At 46.3% G+C, this 23,190-nt stretch overlaps 1 protein-coding gene across 3 annotated transcripts in view; it reads left to right on the top strand.

The window, feature by feature from the left end:
• FBXW7 (F-box and WD repeat domain containing 7) overlaps positions 1–23,190 on the top strand; it is a 786,853-nt gene that overhangs the window by 658,942 nt on the left and 104,721 nt on the right. For 2 of the 3 annotated variants that reach the window (XM_086962297.1, XM_086962298.1), the window contains one exon: positions 14,434–14,516. In XM_086962297.1, coding sequence (XP_086818423.1) covers positions 14,434–14,516 — 83 coding nt within the window. Of the gene's footprint in view, positions 1–10,838; positions 11,605–14,433; positions 14,517–23,190 lie in introns of those variants that run through there. The other variant, XM_086962299.1, reaches the window with a different exon arrangement.

The raw sequence follows: 23,190 nt of genomic DNA, 5'->3' as shown, positions 1-23,190 counted from the left end.
GGGCGTGACCCCTGCGTGCCTGACATTCCTTCGGGCTGCCCTCCCCGGGGCCAGGGAGCATGCCATGGTCAGGCCGTGCGCCTCCGGGGGAGGTGGCCGCCCCTTTTCTCACCGTCAGACTGATGGAAAGTGCGTTGTCATGACAATAAAGGCAGGATCGCTGACACAGGGAAGAGATTCGCCTTATCTGCGCCTCGCTTCCTGCATACCAAGTGTACAAGCCAGAAAGAAGTGCTCCTGCGGTCGAGTCTGCGGTCTCCGCCACCGAGACGGGCTGTGCTTTGCTTCAGAGCGCGGGGCCGCAAAGAGAGATGGTACAGCACACCCCCATAACCATCGCCACTGGAATGGTCACTGGGGACAGTTACACGACGTCACAAATTACATCACTAGTGACTAGAGCGCCTCCATTGGGAGTGGCTTGTGCCATCAGCTCAGTGTAGAGCATACTTGTTGTGGCTTCTAACCGTACACACCCTGTGCTTGCTACATACAAGGGCCCCGCTAATGCAGTCAAGCACCGTAGGTACTGTACACAGGAAATGGCCTTTTCCCATTATGTGCACTGTTGTTGAACATTTCTAGAAGGCCCCAGGCATACCCCCATAATGATGTGCAGGCGAGCATAGGCCACACCTGTGTATGGACTTTTAACACTGTCTTTTGCATCCCAAATACACCACCAAATGTGGGTGACTTGATAGATATGCTGTGTATCCAGCATGTGGCCAAAGGTCATGTGCATTACCACTCGATTGGTGATAGAAAATTGGGCACAGGCGTAGCTTGCTGAATTGAACACGGTCATTGTTGTCCTCAGTGGTATCATTTGAGTTTTCGTCATTAATGGCATCAGTGATATCATTTAACATGTCATGAGTGATGTAATTTGTGGTCATTAGCAGTCCATGACGGGGCGCAATTTATAGTTAGTTCACTGAACTATAACTGGCCAATTTCGGTGAACTGTACCTCACCGGGTACCACTGTACCGGGTGCTTTTACCATAGTCCAAGGCAGGGCTTTAAGTGGACCGGGTCTCACCGGTGCTGAGCACCAGCAGTTTTTTATAGGGGGCCTCGAAACGGGCTCTATTTTATGCCCTGGCACAGGCGGTCTGTTATTTTCCGGACTGCAGTGACAACACATTGATGTGTGCATGCTCACACTGCTCATTTCTCATTAGTGGAGAAGTTACGGCATGACGTCATGCCAGGGGAGCATTGTAGGAGAAGTCAAACCCTTTAACCCCTTCGATGCTGATGACGAGCTCAGCTCGTCATCAGCCACGGGGGGGCGTGTGCGGATGACGAGCTGAGCTCGTCATCTAACGCGGCTTTTGAAAAAAAGCCGCGTAGGGGAAAAATCACCGCAGCAGCGATGCGGTTAAAGAGAGTAATTTTCTCTCTGGTTTTCCCTTCTTTTTTTGAAACTCATGAGCAGCTGATGGAGCAAGGATTCGCACGTTACACGACTTGCTTGTATTCATGAACCTTGAATAACGTTAACGTCATAATCAACCTGTTTGTCTTATTAATATTGCACTTTTACACTATACGGGGGTGTCCCAGTGATGCTTGCTTATGTGTTTACTAATCCTAACTACGCTTGCATATAAAATGGTCGCTGCTTCGCGGGATTCTAGTCTGCGCATGCGTCGGTCATACCCATGTGATGTGACGTACTCGCAGTTCTGGAGGGAACTTGTCGCTCATGCGCAGTACAGCTAAAATGGCCGCTTTGCTTCTCACATGCTCTTCGCTTGCACCGCTGCTTCGGCACAGCTGTTTTGTTTTGCTTAACTGTTAATGCTATAGTTTTTATAAAGTAAGGGGTGTAGTATAGCCAATCATGGTATACAGTGTATTCATTTTTTCTGTGTTTCTAAATTGTTTTCGCTTACTTTTCATGAAACACTCTCCGGGGGCCTGGGGGAGGGGTGCCACTCCATCTTGGAAGCCCGTGCAGTACCAATCACGTGATGGGACAAAAGAGTCTTGCAGCAGTGGAACTCAGCCAGCTGGCTGCCGAAGCTAAGATGCTCCTGGGAAACTGACCCATGCCCAGCGAGAAGAAATCAACTCGTACCTGCACTTGATACATTTGTGATTTTTTTCTGTATGCTCTATTGTATTCTGAATTTCTATGCCATGGGAACTGGAATGTAAGGGGTGGGTTGGAAAATTGAATTTTTAGTCTGGGAAAGTTCAAATTATAGGTGGTGTCATGACCTAACCACCTCTCTTGTCCAATCCGAAGTTGGGGATCCTTACACTTGCAACATTGGTGGGTGGTACATTGCCCTGAAAACAGTATAACTAGCCTAGGTTTAGCTAGAGAAATTGTCCGACTTGTCCGAATAGCTGACCTGTCACTGACCCTACGAACTCTATAGGTGATTGATACAGAGAGCTACGGAGCACTCGGTCTGTAATTTCCACAAACTCAGTCTGGGGTGGTGAAACCTTAAGTGCTGGCGAAGCACTTTGCTGGGAGATTCGAGAACCCAATCGGGGTTATTGGCAGATTCCTTGCAGAGAGGGAGTAGCGCAGGCGTTGCATCCGAAGCTGCAGGTGTTGGTCGTACCCTTTGGTGAGCCCAGTCCTGATCCAAATCCTGGGGTTATCCTGTCTTGACTGGCATCCTAAGTCCTTGAGGGTCCTTTCCCGCCTTTCCCAACTGACCCGTGGCCAGGGTTAGTCTCCGTCCTGTTCTAGGTAAATATATTCCATGTGGGTGTTTGTCTATCTAAATCTTTCTCTCTCTCTCCCATTTCTTAAATAAAGCAAACTTGCCTATGTCAATTTCTCTGTCATTTGACTCTCACGAAAGCAGCAACATTGTTGTGGTGTCACCAGGGCTTTAAGTTAAAGCTTTTTCAATATTATATTCAAGCCATAGTTGCTGCTTATTTATCTTATGCAATTAACAACCATTGACCAAGTCAATAGTCCTGACTTGCTGTAGGTGTAGGTATGATAATACGTGTAGTATCATATATCTGGATTCAATGACAGAAACAGCAAAATACAGGTCGGGCGGCGCACTATGCTAAGCACAGATTTGTAGCTTCGCTTTCTTTAAGCCATGCCCTTAATCCCTTAATTACATTGGTCACACCCTTTCGAGAGCCCCTCCCCACCCCACACACACACACAGTTGTTTCATCCCACTTAAAGGCCTGGTTCCAGGGTTGGCAAAATGGTCTGACCTGAAGGCAAGCTTTGCACCCTGCCTCACGCGGGTGCCCAACTCATGGGCAGGCTATGCACCCAACCCACTGCCAGTGTCTAACTCCCTCCCTGCTGGTCTCATTACCTTCAGCTGTGCGCAGCTGTGGGCTTCACCCTGTGCCTAGTGCAGTGCAGGTGGCCACCCCCCCCCCCCCCGACTGTGCACAGACTGCACAATGGCAGTTGGCTGCAGGGTCTGCTATATCAGTTTTTTTACTTTTTTTTTTTCAGTGCCTCAGTACCAGTACTACAGAACCATTGGGGCTACCGTGGTACCAGGCTCTGGTGCTGCAGACACACAACCTGATATTCTATGGGGGTATTTTAGACATAAGGGAGCCCTATGGCCCTGGGGATCAGGGTGTTTCCACCCAGCCTCCTTATGTGACCTTTGATTTTTTTTTCTAGCCCTATAATGGTTGTCACAACATATTCTCCATGTTGTGGCCTGACAACAAGAATCCATCCATTCACTGTGAATGGCCGGCTCAGAGCAACGATGCAGATATTTCTAATATTTTTTAACCAGTGTTAACTAATTCATGGCCACTCCGAGCACCGTTTAAACATGCACATTTCTCGAAACTTTATGAACAAATTTACACTAAATGACAAAAGTTTAAAAAAAAAGTAGTTTTCTTCCCGATTTGTTATAATTCCGTTCAGACTTCTTACTGCCTGAGAGCAAACTTTTTCATAGGAATTAACATGCAACTCCTTCATCTTGGCCGTGCACTAGACGAATCGTCACAACATTTTCAGTAAAGGAGCCAAAGAGGATGAATTTTGTAAAGTATTTTCTCAAAGCTGTGTGAAGATATGTCAAATGTCACCAACGTTATTAAAGAAACAACAAATACCTTTATCATGGAAACTGACATAACTACACAGTGACAACCACCACTGTGTTAGGGTTACAGGTAAGTAACTTTGCCTTTCTTTCAGAAAGGTAGGTGGGGGCGGGAGATTCAAGGCCTGGCAGCCAATTAATGGGTATCAAGCCAGGCACTGAAGCTCCGAGTTGAATCTCATTTTCTACCGTTCATACAGGGAAATGTCGTCTTCGTCCAAGAAAGAACATGGTTCAGGCAGGAAGTGATGTAAGATGGGTTATCACATGCTACCGGTCTGTGTGTTTTTGTGTATGTGTGTGAGAGATAAGAGAGTGAGCTCGTAATAGCTGAATTCGGGAGATGCATAAGAAATGCAGATAGACAATACATAGATCTGTTAACAAAAATAAAGGTGAACCATGGGAACTTCCAAGCCTCTGGGAAACACAGCTGAACACAAATTTAAACTGCAGATGTTCTCTATATTACAGAGCTGATTGTGGCAACATATGTAGGAGAAAACTGGGGTCTATTTACTTGGGCGAAGCCGGTTTTTCCTCCTGCCCCCCTCTGGGTATTTTCGCTTAGTGGGTGATTGGTGTAATTTGATCTGGTGGCTCTTTTGGAGGCAATAGACAAGTGTTAATTACAGTATGCGCGCACAAAATTGCTGGAGGTGCCAGAACAAAGTGTCACCCGGAAGAATGGACTTAGTGGACCTTGCATCTTTGCATTCATTAAAACAACTCGTTGCGTGGACTCTTCGGGTTAGCAAGAGTGCTTTGTTGACCTTTCGAAACATAATGAATTTGAAGCAGAAGGCCTGCCGTTTGTGTTCTTTTGGACAGCAGCAGATGTTTTAGTAGGCAGAAGGAAATGACTTTGAGACACTGTTTAATAATTCTCTGTAGACTGTCTTTGTGACAAAGGAATTGGGAAGTTAAATTGGTTAGCAGACCTATGGCGCTGGCAAATGAGAAATGGAAGTACAGTAAATAGATTGAGACAATTATTAAACGTATTCATCACCAGCAAAGATGTGCAGGTCTAGTGGGAGCATGGTAAACCTTAAACATCAATTCACATTTCTGTGGAAATCTACCTAATTCAGGCGAGTTTTTTAAAAATATATAACCTTCGGTTTGCAAGCATTTTACTTAGAAAATATACACGAGGATCTAATAGTTGTACCTAAGCCTGGGCGGAGTTCCGCTACGGCTACGCGGACCCCTACAAAGTGAAAAAAAGACCTCCACCACGCTACGTGGAGCTCCTCAAGCGGCGGAGTGCATTAGATAAATACGTTCGCAGTGATTTTCAGTATCAGATGCTTGTCCACACTGTACAATCGTCGCGAACGGCACCATGCGCGGTGCAAGTGGGCAATGCTTCCTTTCTGCTGCTCGAGTAGATTTTATACTTGACCGGACGGTTTTTCAACACGAGCAGTCGCAATGAGAAATCTTACTGCTCACGTTGAAAAATCTCGCTGGTAGGTTTATTTTCCACGCTCGCGCTCACCTACTTGTCGTTAACGATTGCAAATGAGAAAAAATATCTCTGGGATGTGGATTTTCCTCACTCGCCAACTTGAAGTTGATGAACATGAGTCAAGAAAAAAACTCTGTGAGCTCCGCTTAACACAAAGAGGGGAAAACTCTGCAAACTCTACGAGCGGAGTTCACCGCCCATACTTAGTTGTACTTGGCTGTTAGGCTTCATCCTGATTCCACTACCTGGTGAATAAGTCTATGGAATGGTTTTTGAAGAGCAAGCAGTGAAATATTTGACATGTAGGGCCTTAAGTGGGATGAAAAAAGTGGGGGCATGGCCTCTATAATTTAGTAGAGTGGCATAAACACAAAAAGCTGCATTGTGTGAAACACAATGACCTAGAAATATCTAACACTCTTAAAGAATGCAAGGTTAAATAAATCATGCGAGATAAAGAGGAACTCAAATGCTGATATGAATTACTGTAACTTGTTTTACATTAATTTGTCAGAGATCAGTCTTTTGCCACTAAAGTTAAGGACATGGATACAAGGGCCGATAGGGACCCGTTTCACTGTACGTTTTAAAGTACTATTGGGTCCAAGACTGGAGGAACCCTGCATACTTAAAGCTATGTAGACATTTTATAGCCGTCCTAAAAAAAGCAGATAGACCTTTAAATCTCACATTTATGATTCATGCTGTACAATCAATGCTGCTGAGGGTGGTACACAATGTATATCCATTTAATTTCCTTCTGAAGTGCATAATGCATACCATAATTGCTTCTAGGCACTCTTGAGAAGTATAAGAGCTAATCAGAGTGGGCAGCAGAGCTCTACAGCGGATCAGAATCAGATCATTGAGATTGGAATGAAGCACGTCATTGTTTTATCTGTCATTATTATTTTGTTTCGTTGTGCACCTTTACACCTAAATACATTCTGGAACGCTGTAAGTGTGAGCTGTTATTATTGCATTATTTCTTGTATTAATGTCATTGTACAAAGAAAGGCAACACAGGTAGATGATATGTCACATCCCTTTCTTCAGAGCATTATAGTAGAAAACATCTGTGGTGCTCTCAAAACGCTATTGTCACATCTGTTGCCACAATGTGTCCCAGCTAGACCCCCGAAATTGTTGATCGTACCACAACCTACTTTTTAAAATATTTGATAGCGGAGTCCTCTAAGTGTACACTTATCGTTCAGTTTTTACTGCAATCCCTCCTCACCATGTTTGATGTAACCAGTCCCATATGGAACAATAAATACTCTCATTTTACAATGTTATTTGTTGTGGTATAGTAGGTAATGTTGTTTTCTTCTTCTCCGTACAATTCAGACCAATAGTTACGGATGAAACAACAATGATATTTCATAGACACTTCAGCAGGCACTTGTTTCGTCCCAAACATGGGACTTTCTCAACGCTATATCTGTATGTCTCAAAAATTAATGGATACAAGGTAGGCTATGTATTTTCTTTCCTTAAAAGTCAATAGACCGACAACAAATGAGGGCGAATGAGGTGGCCTTGTCCTTACTTAATCCAACAAGAGCAGGAAAGAAACACCGCTGGGTAAAGGATGAGATATGTTTGTTTCTCTTCTGACACAAGCTGACTTCTTTCAAGAAACTGCTGCCAGTCCTTGGACCATGATACGGCACAGAAAAGACCATGTTGTAACTTCAGCGTCCCGCTAGTGGGACGAAAGATAGTAAAATGAGAAAGTAATGTTCCATATGAGACTGGTTGCATCAACCAAGGTTAGGGGGCTTGCAGTAAAAACTGGACAAAAAGTTTCCACTTGGAGTGCTCTGTTATCAAATATTTTGACAAATGCATTAATGTCTCAAATGAACTATCGCCTTTGTTAACAGGCTAGAGTGATCCACTCATCTTTTTCATCCCACTAGTTCCTGGTAATGCGCCAGGGAGGCTTTAGTGCAGCCTCTTATAAGCTACTGTTGTCCTCGTGGCTTCAATGATTTGGCTTGCAATCAATGCCATTATAGGAAGCTTCCTTACTGCACCAATTCTACAGATAACCTAAAAATGTCATTGTCAAGACAGAAAAAGGAGTGCTCCAAAAGCAAAATACCATGTTGCCTTGGTGTGCCAAGATCATTGTACTAAGTTGCAGATGGGAATTTACTTGCCTTCTAGATCAGAATCACTTCAGGTGCTTTCGTTGACGAAGTCCAGAAGCTTATGTGTATGTGATATATATATATATATATATATATATATATATATATATATATATATATATATATATATATATATATATATATATATATATTCTGCTTAACTGGAGTATCACCAACTTCCTTGCACACAGCAGAAGTCCTGCTTTCCTCAATATCCCCTCTGGTGCCCACAATCATTCCTCCCCAACACCCAGAGTGTTCCGATATGGCTCCCACCTGCATAAAATGTTTTTCAAATACAAAAAATAAATATGAGTTTCCAGGCTTTCTTAGTTTGAAGCAGTCTGACACATTATTGACACTGAGTCATGCTGACTGCTCTTGTGATACCTACTTTGTTATCCATTGTCGGAGCAATATCCAAAAGTTGCAGTAGTGGTCATCTGTTGCTAACTTTGCATTAATAATGTAAACTGTTGCGCCCAAGAGCAAACCTTTAGATTTCAACGATATTTAATACTGTTTGCATTCTTATCCTTTAGTCCACTCCAGTTATGTCATCAGCAAATGTTTCATCCAAACTATTGGTTATCACGCGTTTTGGATAGATCAGATAATTAGTGGTCCATTGATCCGGTGTCAGTCAGTGTGTTGAAGAAGAAAATTCGATTAATAACTGACCAATAGATTACAGCCTTGCATGTGGGTGCTTGGCCTGGCTGGTGTTTACTAGGTCTGCAGGAATGTTAGATATAATATGATGGCCTGTGGATGGGCAAAGTCTGACGGATACCATTGGTAGGGGAGGATGTGGTGTAACAGCCAGAGCTGCCGACTCTGGAACTGGGAAACCAGGTTTGAGTTTAGGCATCAGCTCAACATACTGTGATTCTAGTCAAATGACTTTTTCTCCCCATTCCCAAAAGATGAATGGGTCCCTATGCCATGTAACTAGTTCTTATGAAAAGCACTCCAATACCTTTGGGTCGAGTGTGCGCTATATAAAATGCAACAACAACAAAATCCCTGGGTCTAGCAAAACAGGGCCCATAGTAATAAATTCAGCAAAACGGCATCAGCTGCTCACGCGGTCTTCCTGTGTTCTTATGTATTGTTGTTTCCTGAAATTACTAAAAATTATGTAAACAGGTGCAATTGCGTAGTTTTCGGTAATTTTGTGTCACAGAAGTATCTCCTGCGTAATTAAATGTTTCCGTGCCTATTCTCAATCTTGTCTGGAACATTGGCGTTGTGTGGCGTGCGGTAGGTGTTGCAGAGAAAGGTGCATCTCAACTGAGCAAATTCGACAGTTTAAGACAATGTGTTCGATTCGGTACAAAAACGAATATAAAACTAAAATTGTTTGTTAATAGAAATAAGTAGGCATTTGTAGAAGGCTGCACGAATTGATGACGCCCGTTTGTGGTGTACCGTTTACGTTACCGACGAACATGCAAATGGTAATCGTGCTCCGGCTAAGAAAGTGCGCGTGGCCACGCCCAGCAATTTAGGCAGCTGAGCACAGCTCCCCTATGAGGCGCTGGAGAGCAGTATTAATCCTAATGAGAGAGCAAGGGAGCCTCCAGCAGCATCCCCCTGAAACGTATGCAGGGATTGGGGGCACAGGGGCGAGGCATTACCAAATCCAGGCACAGACTGGACCAGCCAGCTGCTAAAGCACCTTAAAATGCCCAGTTGTTGCGCACAGCCTTTTGTTTTTCGGTGCGATTCGAGCATGTAATTTGTGGGCTACATAATAAACCTGCCGTTCAAGCCTGGGTTGCCTACAGCCGAACGCGACCCTAATTAGTGAAAATGTGCTCGTTTGATCCAGTCGACCAATCCCGAAGTATGCAGCACTCTATGCAAAAAAAAAATTATCCCTGGGAACATTCCACCTGCTTCCTCAAGTGACAAAAAAGAAACAGCCGCGTTCCCGAGATAGGCTCCCACGGCGGCGGTACGGTGGGAAAGAGGCTGGCGTTGCGCCTCTCCTATCCGAGCCCTACCTGTGCTCTGCTCAGCCGCCACAGTGTGTGCTGGGAGCTCCCCGCCTCTGCGCTCCAGGTCTCGGGGTAGTTGTCACAGTTTAAGTCGTTTCAGCACTCTCTGCCTTCCCTACAGTTCAGTACCCCATAGAACTGAGCACTGAATCGTGACAAGACAGGATAGTGTTGGCGGTTGCCCGACAGTGACATCATTAGTGGCGCGCCACCAGAAAGTTGCTCCTGCTTTAGGTGAACATGGGCTATAAAATGAAAGTCACACATTTCCATTTATTTAGTTTATCATCTAAAAAAGAAAGCACGCTTTTCAATTAAAAAAAGGTTGCCGCGGCCCACCCCTTTCCGTGGTCTGAGTACGTGTACTGTGTTTCGATATATACCTCTAGTCTTCTTGGCACAAAAAGGGGTGTTAGTGTGTCCTTGTCTGTCTGTCTGTGTATGCGCGCGCAGCATAACAAGAAGGCTTCAATGTGGTCCTTTAGTGGTGGGGACCTTAGGGCAAATGAAGACAACAAGTAATCCTCTTAAATAAGTACGCTCGCACCCGACACTAAAAGGTTTACTGAGTATATTTTTTGCCCACTTGAAAATGTGCCCAGTAAATATGAATTAGTCTTGCGTCGACCACCTAAAAGTAGTTAGTAAATACTCCTACTCAAAAACGTAATTTGAGTCATTCAGTGCTCTACTCTGTCACCCCTCCCTCTAAGTGCTGTACCCTAAGCCACTTTGCTCTACCTTAGTGCTCTGTGCATTACTTTTCCCGTTTACCTCTTTTTATCTGCCCCTTGACTTCACTTGTGCTCTGTCCACAGCTGTGTCCTTGCAAACATTTTCAATGCCCCCTTTCCCTATGACATCAACTCTGTGTTCGCTCACATTTCCCACTGTTCTCTGCCATCCTGTCCTGTGCCTTATGCTCCCTATGCCACCTGAATTTCTGTATATCCCCGCCCCTCCCCTCCAGCCGCCAACATCCCCCCTCGGCCCCTCTCGTGGTCTGCCCCTCTCCGTGCTGCTCCCTGCCATCAGCCCCGGCTCTCCTGTGCGCAGTGCTACCCCCGCCCACCTCCTGGGGCTCTGCGTCCACCCGCCCATGGCCCACTCCAGGTTGCAATTTCCGATAGCCACCGCTGTAATGGTTGTAAACCCGGTCTCTCTGTCGCATGTCTGTACTCCCTCAGCCCCCTCCTCCTTGTTGTGCCCCCTGCCTCCTTGTGCTCTATCACACCATGGCCTGCGCTCGGCCCAATCGTCTGTGCTTACCCTCACCCCGCGCCACCTGTGTTTTCCCTCAGTCCCTTGTGCCCTCATACCCCCGCGTTTTGCCATGGGACATCTGTCCTCTGCCTGCTCTCAGCCGCCTCCCCCCTCCATCCCCACAGAAACACCCCGTGTTGTCCCCTCAGCGCGTCACTTGCTCTGCCCCCAGGGCTCTATTCTGTGCGTCCCCCTGACCCCCGCCTTGTGCACCGCACGCCCTCAGACGGACCCATCTGCCCCCGTCTGCTCCAGTGCCCCGGTGCGTGGTGCGCGCACGGCAGGAGCCGGACTGCACCACTGCAGCGGCGCTGGGAGGGGAGGGAGGGAGGCTGTAATCCGAGCCGTGTATTCTCTGCGAGCCTGTGACAGGCGCCGCCTCCTCCTCCCCGGGCTCCGCTGCGCACACCGTGCCTGTGCAGCGCGCGAGCGAGCTGCCTGCTCTCACCGCGCTGCTCCTGCGTGACGTGCCCGAGCATGTCCATAGCAGACTCTGGGACAGATCTACCTGGGCAGGGCGCACACTGCCGGGCACCTACACACCGGGGCGGCTGCATCCTCTGAGAGACCCCTGCCACCACCATGGGCTTCTACGGCACCCTCAAGATGATCTTCTATAAAGTAAGTGGCTGCCCGGGGATGGACGCCTTGGACCCGTGCCTGCATGTTAAACATCTGTGCCAGGGCGCGTGTACACCGAGCACTTCCCAAGCGGAGTCCGCGGGCTTCGTTGCGCATGCCGTGGTTTTACTTGCCGACATTGCATGCGAGCGCCTGATGTTCTGTTGCTTTTTTTAATGTGTTTTCTTGTGGATTACTGTTTTTCTGCCATTGTCGTGGCCAAAAGTCTTCCGGTGCCGGGAGTGGCCAAAAGCCTCCCGGTGCCTGTACTGTGCATCCGTGTTTTAATGCTCGGATTTATAAAATACACACACTGTAAGGATGTGTTGTAAATGTTGCCCCTGCTCCCGCCGAGGCCGAGTGGCAGGCGCTCGAGTGGATGCTCGCGTCCTTGTGTTTCAGGCTACCTGTGCCCCGTTCCCCTGCTACTCCGAGTGTTTCATGGATGTTTGGGCACAGTGCGGCTGTTCATTTCCCTGGTGTCACCTGTGCTGGCTCTTGCTGCGCCGAGATGTTACCAAGCCCCACTGCATGGCAGCAATCTCTCCAGGAGGAGGCATGCTATCGGTGCCCCCAGAGATGCCACCGCACATGCATTTGCAGAGATCTGTTGAGTAAATAAGATGCGAGGATGCTTTCGCCCAAGGCGGCGGTCCCCGTATGCTTCCCCAGCATAGCTCACTGGTAGAATGTTGTGCTGTCTCTCTGGAGCTGAGCCGCGGTACAGAGAACGAGAGTAGTTTTAAAACATCCTTTCGGATGCCAGAGGGGCCGGGGAATCCTCCCGGTGCCTGCTTTTCAAAGTCTCGTGCTCAGGCGGTCTCCCTTCGCACGGATCGGATTGTTGTGTCTGTTTCTCAAGACGTTTTAAAGTAAATGGGTAGCCTGAGTGAAGGGTCACCGCAGCAGTGCGGCGTCTGTCCTGTTGTCCCCACTCGGCAGATGCCTACATGTGATATCGGTTCCACTGCTGCCCCTGGGTGTGCATGTTTGGGCCGTGGAGGCGAGCCTTGGCTCGGCCTCTGCGTGAGAACAGATCGTCTGTGCCCTCATCGCACTGCTAATGAAAGCAAAGAGCGTGCAACGAGACGTGGCCACCTTTTCCTTGTAACCTGCTCACCTGTGAGTACCCAGACTGAAGTACTTATTCCACAGAGGTTGCACCTCACGTGGGGATGCGGTGGAAGGTCCCTGCACCGCATGTGCGGCAGATCTCCAGCATGCTCACGAGTGTATGTTGTTTGGAAACGTAGCACTACCGATGTGATGCTGCCGTCTGTGTACACAACCCCCCGATCGCCAATTGAATGCCACATAAATCCGAGAGGGGCCCGCCAGAATCCAGGAACCCTTTGATTCATTAGCCCCCGTATCTGAACTAATACATCGGAGCAGCCCTTTCCTGCCGATTTCTCAGCTTTCTATCGATTTCCTGAGTATTTGCAATACTTTTTAGCACGTTCACCTTCACCCAGCGATGTCTCCATCTCCATGGCTTTCCCCTCTCCCATCCGGCGTGCCCAGTCATTACACAGTACTGCTTTAAAAATATAATTCTAACTATATTCAGCTGTAATAAGAAAGCACCGTCTGCCAAGTGCTGTTTGTGCTCTGAAAAGTGTATCTAACATTATGTATGGTTTTATCTGAGCTCTGAAACGTTGTTTAATACTGTCAGATGCCTTAACGCAACAGGGAAAACGTTAAAGTATAGTAGTTTTTTAATTAAAAAAAAGAACATGTATGTAATTAGCCTTCTCCAACGAATAGCTCGTGAGCCACCTGTAAGTAGCTCTCCTGTGTGAATTTCGCTCTACTAAACTGTATGTATGCCGAAACTGTGTGTTCAAGACAACAACTAAGTCTGTACTTTCACAACTCATGAGCTAATGTTTGTAGAAAATGGGTTTCCAAAATATATTTAAACCTTAGTTTTGAGTGATAAATCATTTAGGGAGACATTACTATTGATCATTACTTGTGCCAGGGTCGTTGCAGCCGTGGCCCTTCCGTATTACCCAACTAATGGAATTAAAATAAACAAAGCCTTTTTTTTAATTTACATTACTGTTGGCAACCCGGTCGAAGGCACTGAGATGATCACTGTTAGTAATTTTACATATGGTGGCCACGTGTGTCATCTTGTATGGTGTGGTCACTATCACAACACTAATATCAGTAACTCGCAATGACCTTCATTGAACACAAGTAGCTCTTATTACACTACAGGTTGGAAGGATACCCCTGAATTCTAGCCATTAATGCCTGGGCAGTCCTTTGATTCTGATGTTTGACGAGATCACAGTGTATCCTTTCATTTGGAATATGTCGAGCAAAGCAACACAGGTCTTCTCAGTGACGACACAGGCACTAATGGGACATCTACGCATAGCCGCAGATGTCAACTGGGCCCATGTCATGTGGGTCAAACAGCAAGTCGCATTTTTTAATGGCTCAAAGTGTGCATGCTGAAACTGCAGGCCAACACTTGCAATTTCAAATGTAAAACTACAAGCTCCATAATTAAAAGGGTTGATGTCTCAAAATCTGGGGGTAGTTAATAGTGGGCTTCATGATATGGAGCCAGTTGGCCCAAGCACATAGACTGCATTGCAATTGTGTTCCCATAACAATTGGAGTGGAATCATCCAGTTAAATCTACAGAGAAAAATTCAAATTTTGAAGACTTGGTTTGCTCAGACTAATAACTGGAAGGCCAGACATAACTGGTGAGATGCTCAAATTAAAGTAAACTGTAACCTTTTACAATGGATCGCACTGCATCTGGCACACCCAGTAATGTATTCCTCCTTTTTTCTCCCCTTTCAGATGAAGAGAAAGTTGGACCATGGCTCAGAGGTCCGTTCTTTCTCTATAGGAAAGAAGCCCTGCAAAGGTTCGGAGTACACCAGGTAATAACATTTACTGATGCATCCATATATATAGTTCTTGTACCCTGTTTTCCCAGTGGCCTGGACACATGTTTAGTGTGCGGACAGCTCGGCTAGCATCCCTGCCTCAGGACACACGTGTGGGGCTCTCCATAGCACATTATTGTCCTAAGTTAGAGACTTAGCTGCAGACCTTCCTAGTGTACGGTTGTAAGACCCTCATAGGGAACAGGATGATGGCACTCCATGGCTGTTGACCTGCGCCGGGCACAGGTGTAGTGCCCTCCTTAGCACAAACATATCCTAGGTCACAGGTACTGGGTGCTCCATGTTTGCCGACTTTCCTAGGGCACAGGCGTGAGGTCTCGTCTGCAAATTATCACAGGGCAGGTACATGTCACGTCCTAGCTGCAAACACAGGGCACATTCGTAGGGCGCGCAGTATAAAATATCCTGAGGCACAGTTTCATGGCTCTCCCTAGCAGTAGACCTGTGTGGGTCCATCCTTAGTGCAAACTATTATTTGGCACAGGTGCGTGGCACTCCATAGCTGCAAACACAGGGCACATTCATAGGGAGCGCAGTATAAAATATCCTGAGGCACAGTCTCATGTCTCGCCCTAGCTGTGAACCTGTGTCGGTCCATCCTTAGTGCAAACTATAATAGGGCCCAGGTGCGTGGCATTCCATAGCTATAGACCCAGAGCACATTTGTAGGGCCCACAGTATAAAATATCATGAGGCACAGTCTCATGTCTCGCCCTAGCTGTGAACCTGTGCCGGTCCATCCTTAGTGCAAACTATAATAGGGCCCAGGTGCGTGGCATTCCATAGCTATAGACCCAGAGCACATTTGTAGGGCCCACAGTATAAAATATCATGAGGCACAGTTTCATGGCTCTCCCTAGCTGCAGACCTGTGTGGGTCCATCCTTAGTGCAAATGATCATTTGCCACAGGTGTGTGGCACTCAATAGCTGCAAACACAGGGCACATTCATAGGGAGCACAGTATAAAATATCATGAGGCACAGTCTCATGGCTCTCCCTAGCTGCAGAACTCTGTGGGTCCATCCTTAGTGCAAACTATCATATGCCACAGGTGCATGGCACTCCATAGCTGTAGACCAAGGGCACATTTGTAAGTCCCGCAGTATAACATGTCATAAGACGAAGGTACATGGCAGTCCGTAGCTGCATGGATATGTCGCCCTTTCATTAGTGGGAACTCTCACAGGGCAGAAATGCATTACTTCCCCTAGTTGCAGAACTGTGTGGGACCTTCATTAGCAGAAACTATCTTATAGCGTAGGTGCTTGGTAATCCCTGGCTTCAGATCCGTGTCGCTCTCTTTTAGTGGAAGCTATAATAGGGCACAAGTGCACGGCAGTCCTTGACAGCAGACTTGTGTGGGGCCCTTTTAGTGTAAGCTATCGCAAGGCACAGGTGCATGGCACTCCATGCCTTCAGACATGTCCAGGGTGAGAGTGTTTGGCACAGCACAAGCTTATCTATGCCTCTCTATAGCTGCTGCCATCCTAAGGCCCTCTATATCAACCGATCCATGCTGTAACATAGGCACCATTTATTGTTATGATTTGTTTCCCTGTATAGTCGGGTTTAACGTAAACATAAAGCCTTGTTTCACCATGGAGCATATTCACAGAGATGGGCAGCAGTTGTTTCACATGCCAGATGGCTGAGCTTGAACTCGCGTATTTTTGACTGGCAGTCACTTGTGACACATCTTGAGAAGAGTGTCCACAAAATCGAGCACGTGGCTAAGTTGCCGAAGTGAAATTAGTTTATAGAAGTGAACTCAAGTTGGCTATATTCTGCCAGTGAGTTCTCTCAAGCATAGTTGTTGTCAGCCGTTCATCATTAAGGACCCCCGGCACCTATATTTATTGCATATGCTAGGGGTTCTGCATCTCTAAATGTTGATGCCCTTGCTCCCTACGAGCTCCAATTGTTAGCCGCTGTCCTATTCAATCACATCAGTTCACCATTTGCAAGGGTTCAGAACTTCCCCTGCTGCGAGGAGTTTACCGCTACTGAAGGGTTCCGCTTGCCAGATGCAATTAGTCGCGGCAGATCGCTTTGTGCTTGCCATTTTGGAATTGTATGCAATCTTTGTTGAAGTGTTTTCGGGCTGTGCTCAGCCCAGTAATTCTTGCCTGATCAGAGTGTGCGTGTTGACCTCTTTTTGAAGGTCATAACAGGATACTGTTGCAAAAACTGATGTAGAGTGTATGTAAGGTGGATTCCTATAGACTGGCTTCTCATTAAATACTAGGTTAGGTTGTAACCCTTCCTGTTGTCCTGTGTGTAAAGATGTGTTCCTCAGTTTGACAGCAAAAACAAATTAGTATGTATTGTGTGCATGAGGCATCCCATGTCCCAAAATACTGTTCTGTTCCCTTATGGACTTCATGTGATCAATCACACCCCCACCCCAGTGAACGTAGGCCATGCTTCCATTGTTCTGAGTTTTTCTGGATTGGTATACATAAGCTGTGTTTATTTTACAGAAGTCTGGCAGAGGGTCTTCATAGCGAGGCCTGGTTATGGGGAACAAATACACTGAGGGCAGACAATGGTCCTTGAGTGAAGAAAGGGGAGTTCGTGGAGGTTGGAGGGGGCAGCCATTGTTTCACATGAGCTTCATTTAAGTTGTTCTTATTATTCGGTAGTGTAACAGAGGGTCTTCACAGTGGAGGCCTGGCTATAGGTACTTGAGTAAAGAAAGGGGCTGCTCTGGGGTTCACCAAACCCCAGGTTTGTGTCAGTGGGTTTTTTCATAAATTGTGTTGATTCGAAAGAAGTCTAACAGAGTCTTTACACCAGAGGCCTCATTTAACTTCTCTGAGTGCAAACAGAATACATTGGGAGGGTCTCTCTGAAATCCATCTCACCTTCACTGCAGATTTGGGGCAGTAAAGAGTACACCAAGACCCCAGGACCTGGGTGCCGGAATCCCTGGGCACAGGCCTAGGAGAAGGTATAGCTCTGGAGCAGGAGGTTACGCCGGCAGAGAGCTGGAGGGATCCAGCGATGTACACTGCACACTCAAGACACTCAACACCCAGCAAGCAAGCCCAGTTTACTCATTATACAAGGACATCTAAACGTTGTCCTTAAAAAGGAGCGAGCCTCGGATTCCTTACATACCTGTGAGATATTCTAGTTTCCACACAGGGCAGCTGAGAAAGGGCTGGCTTTGTAGCGTTTCTATTTTTGAAGATGTGTAAAAGCTGCGTCATGCACATGGATGCTGCTTCATACTCGTGGATGCTGCCTCATGCACACGGAAGCTGCGTCATGCACGCAGAAGCTGCGTCATGCACGCTGAAACTGCGTGATGCACGCAGGTGCTGCGTAATGCAACCGGATTCTGCGTCATGCAACCGGATTCTGCGTCATGCAACCGGATTCTGCGTCATGCATATGGATGCGGCTCCATGCACACGGATGCGGCTCCAGGCACACGTGTGCGGCTCCAGGCACACGGATGCGGCTCCAGGCACACGGATGCGGCTCCAGGCACACGGATGCGGCTCCAGGCACACGGATGCGGCTCCATGCACGCGGAAGCTGCATCATGCACGCGGAAACTGCGTGATGCACGCAGGTGCTGCGTTATGCAACCGGATTCTGCATAATGCAACCGGATTCTGCATAATGCAACCGGATTCTGCGTCATGCACACGGATGCGGCTCCATGCACACGGATGCGGCTCCATGCACACGGATGCGGCTCCATGCACACGGATGCGGCTCCATGCACACGGATGCGGCTCCATGCACACGGATGCGGCGTCATGCACACGGATGCGGCGTCATGCACACGGATGCGGCGTCATGCACACTGATGCTGCGTCATGCACACGGGTGCTGCGTCATGCACACGGGTGCTGCTTCATACACACGGATGCTGCGTCATGCACACGGATGCTGCTTCATACGCACGGATGCTGCGTCCTGTAGAGCCACACAGGCATTCCTTTGACATGCGCCAGCTGGGCCCAGGCCTCCAGTCTTCTGAGTGGAAGTAGGGAGCTCACTACACGAAGGTTATGCAGACACCACAGTCCTTCTCACCTGGATCCAGTGATGCACATTAAAGTGCTTTCACTCGTTTTTTAACATGTTGCAGGCACTGTTTTTAACACCTGACCGCCTGCTTTCTTGCCCGCTCACTCCCTGCTGCCACACACTATTAACCCCCTCAAGACCACAGCCTGTGAGTAATTCAGGTGAGTTGGCGGAGGTGCAGAGATCTATGTGTTCTGAGGCCAGTCACAACTCTAATGTCTTCAGGCAGGGATTGACTTGAACACACAAGGAGCTCCCTGCTGTCTAATTTTATCCATCATCAAAAGGGAGGGCGCCTCATATTTTTCCACCTAGGGCACTATCCCGGCAGTCGATGTATGGGGAACGACCAAGTGATGACTAGTTCAAAGTAAGACTTCTCTTCCTTGGCCATGTCTACCATTCCGCATGGGACTCGAGGCTGGCTTGGTGTAAACAGCAGGCATAGTGTCAAATGATCAGGAGAGAGAACTAAAATAACTCCTGCTTGAGTTTGCAGATTTCCCCCAATTTGCGCAAAGATTTCTCATTTACTGTAATGCGCTTAGGTTTTTTGTGTGCGTAGTTACTAAATTTTTTATTTTTTACCCAGTGTAGGAACTTATTGGGTTTGGCAATGTGTGGTGCTTGCACAGTAAGGGTTCGATTATATAACCAAGGGAATTCCAGGCTAACCTACAATCACACCACTGGGAGGGCTTGAAAGGGAGAGGCTTACCACGCGCCGCGACCGGAGGTGTGCTCCATGACCGTTGCTGTACCTACAGCATACTGTTTGTTTCACCTGAAACTTCTGCTCAACGTGCTTTGTTTGCACATATGAAAGGGCCTTGACGCTTGTGTTTGCATATTAACATTGCTTGAATAAGCCGGTGAATGTGAACTGCTTTGTGTTTGTAGTAAGACAAAGCATTCCCAAAGCAAGCATAGTTGGCTGCACATTGGAGGAACGCACATAATCATGAGTGCACAATAAGAGCATTCACTGAGATTCTCGAAGGTCACCCCTTTTCAGAAGTACTGCAGTTTAAACCCCGCTCTACCATGGCAAATAGAAGGGAGAAGAAGAAGAAAGACAGTGTGTAAAATGACTGCCCTGCAGAAAGGTGCCAGGCTGCAGTTCTGGTAGGGTAAACTCGGATGTTCATCCTTTAGAAGAAGTTAACACGTGTTTCAAAGTGTTTGGTAGTAGTATTACCTATTTGTTCGGTGAAATATTGCATTTACCTTGAGTGTAACACAATATTTCACAGTTAGAATGATTATTGTCATGTGTTTTCATGATTCAGTTATGCAAGATCCCTGTTCTTGACTGACCAAGAAATTGAATAATTTACAAACATCCTTATTGGCTTGAAGCAATTCAAGACTAGTCTAGGGAGAGACAGATCTTCGTAGGATAGTACGCTAGCTGTTATAGGCCTTTTTGATGGTCATGGGCTCTACTCTTCAGATCTCCTGGTTTGTTGGAGAGTGCATTGCTCTGTGCATGGAGGTCTTGCTTTTTTCACAAATTCGGTTTTCATAGTCACAATAGTACCGAGTTGGCATTGATAACAGCTGCGGAAGAAATCAGGCAAACCATAGATAGCCTGGGCAATGCGGCGCTTATCCTTTTGGATCTTTCAGCCGCATTTGATACAGTCAACCACGCTCTCCTAATTGATCGCCTTGAAACAATAGGGATCAAAGCCAACGCGCTTAAATCCATCCCTTCTTTTTTGAAGGACTATCCAGACAGTCTCTCTTAGTGATTTTACATCACCACTCTTTTCATTGCCCTGTGGGGTGCCCCAGACCTCATCTTTGAACCACACTTTGTTCAACCATTATGTGACCCCACTTGCAGACCTGATCAGATGTCCCTAGTCTTTCATGTAGATGATACACAGATTGTTGTATCGATCACTGACAATCCTGGGGACACAGCGGCTCAGTTTCACAATTGCATGCTCCACATCGGAAGTGGATGAGCAGCAATTGTCTGAAACTGAATTCCTCAAAGACTGAGGTTATGCTATTTGGCAACAATCCATCTTTTTGGTCCAACAACTGTTGGCCCCAGGAACTAGAGATTTTGCCCCCCAGCGACAAAGCAAAAAACCTTCGGATAATTATTGACACAAACCTATCCTTGGAAAGACAGATCAATCGTATCACTTCCTCATGCTTCTTCATCCTAAAAGCTCTAAGAAAAGTGTTGCCTTATATCCCAGCAAGTATACAGAAGAGGGTAGTTACAACTCTTATCTCCTCTAAAGTTAGACTATGGCAACGCTCTCTTAATCAATATCCGAAAGCGATTTCTTCAAAAGCTACAAAAGCTACAGAATGCCGTTACACGACTACTACTGGGCATTCCGAAACATAAATCAGCTTCCTTAGCACTGATTCAACTACACTGGCTCCCTGTTGATAAACAGATTCATTTTAAGGCACTCCGTATTGCCTTCAGAGCTCAACAAGCTGTTGGCCCATACTATTTGATTCAGCGTTTCAACGCTACATTCCTTCTCGTCCTCTACGCTCATCCACAAAGTGGTAATCATGTAATCCCCAGATTTAAAAAAGCCAACCGGGGTAGGAGAGGCTTCATTGTTTGCACCTCTAAGTAGTGGAACTGTCGTCCAACTGAACTTAAAATTAAGACAAATCTGTTAGATTTCAGGAAACATCTAAAAACATGGCTCTTCCGCAAATAACTGTCTTTTTCTTGATCCTTTTAGCTTTATTGTCCACCTAGCGCCTAGATACCCCCAGGTAATTGTCACGCTTAAGACATTTTATTTTCATTTCATTCACCAGTTCGATTTTGGGAGCCTAAACAATGCAACACATCTCTAAGACAGTTGTTGCTGGCTTCTTATAATATATAATTGATAGCTTGCAGACAACAGGATTGCTTCCAGTGAACCTTTTACTAATGTGATGGCTCTGTGGATATATGCATCTGCTGCAGTCATGTGCGATTATAAGATGATTGATTCTATATAACCTGTTGGTTAAGTCATCCTTTCTTTCTGAGATTAATAATCAATGCAGCTGAGTAGGGTTATATTAATATTGGATACCTGTGACGCCTTTTCTCGAGGTCCTGGTATAGAGAGTGATTATTGGCACTGTTCATTGGGTATTGCTAATTACCGCTGGTGCCCTGGGTGCTCCTATACCAATGCTTGTATAACCTGGTAATGACCTGTACACTTGATTCTATAGGGGCAAGGAATAACTGCAAGGTTAACTCCAGTAGATAGAAGGTTGAACTCAGATGCAGTATGACACAGGTTTTATATCTAATAACGTCAGTGTTCGGTCAAAGCCGCATCTTTGAAAAATGTGTTGTATGGCCCAGTAGGAAAATAGAGCAAATTAAGAAAACATCAACACAAAATGAAAGATGGTTCTTGCACTTTCACGTCTAAAATAGCACTCAAAACACTAAAACACTCTTTTATCTGCTCCAAGTAAATTAATACAGAGTTCTGTGCTAGTATTATCCAATGGGGAAAGGATGGGTTTCCATTTTGTCAGATTTTGTGAAGATTCAGGCTTACTATTGGCTCTGTTTTCTGCAGCCAGTCAGTGGTCATAGCTTCCAAGCAGAATTTTACAACTTATCACATTGTCTAGGATATTTCTGGTCTCTGCCTAAGGTTCTCAAAAACCCATGGCCCAAGTCTGAACAACTTGGGGAGTCTCAGCCCAAGTTGATGAGATTTTAGTACAGTTGTCCAAAATCCAAGTAAGCTATTCTATTAGGTCAGTTCCCAAAGTCTCACTGTAGTTCAGTGTTTGGCGATGGTTATTCACAAATAGGACATACTTCAAGCCTAATGGTGCTGCACTTCCATTCCCAGAGTACTGTTACCAGTATGTTGTCAACCTCTTAAAATACTTTTCCAGGAAACAGCCTCATGCATCCCCGGAACACATGTAGGCATCAGAGTAGCACCACCATTTACTTAAGCGCTGTCCATCCCTTCATAGGCACAGACTTGATGAGCCAAAGAGTAACTGATATTCACAAGCCAGCTATGACTTTCTAGTAATTCCTCTTCAGCACTCATAGTGGGGAGTTGGCAATCATTATTCCCAGGTACTAAAAGGATTTACTGTCCCATCACAGGCGGAGCAACAGAGGAGCCCCCTCACTGTCATCATTCAGTGCAAATAGAATATTTTCTCCCAATTTGTTTCTAGGCCTCAGATGTCACCGAATGTTCTTACTTCACACAACCAACATGTGTGGGTTTTTCAAATAAACAGGCTAGTAATCTGCAACTAGTAATTCCACCCCAGAATATGTCCTTGACTCCTAAAGGCAGTCTTTATTCTGCAAACAAGTGGGTCAATTGCAGGGTAAATGGGAGTGGAGATAACGGACTTCCTTGCCTTGCACCCCGTGTGTCACTTTATCCATTTCAAAATGTCTCAGATTCACTGCCTTTTATTATGTATTACTCGTATTGGTCACCATGTAACAGTCCCATGTTATCATTGTTACCCTTTTAGCTAGGGCTTTCTCAAGAATTTTGTTATCAAAATTCTGTGGAAGCTGTTCTAAGCTGTATAGTCTACTGTAAGTGTAATTCTTCTCTAGTG

This window comes from Lissotriton vulgaris, chromosome 3_1, assembly GCF_964263255.1.
Source record: "Lissotriton vulgaris chromosome 3_1, aLisVul1.2, whole genome shotgun sequence".
Classification (NCBI taxonomy): Eukaryota; Metazoa; Chordata; class Amphibia; order Caudata; family Salamandridae; genus Lissotriton; species Lissotriton vulgaris.
This window is presented reverse-complemented; position numbering and strand designations above follow the sequence as displayed.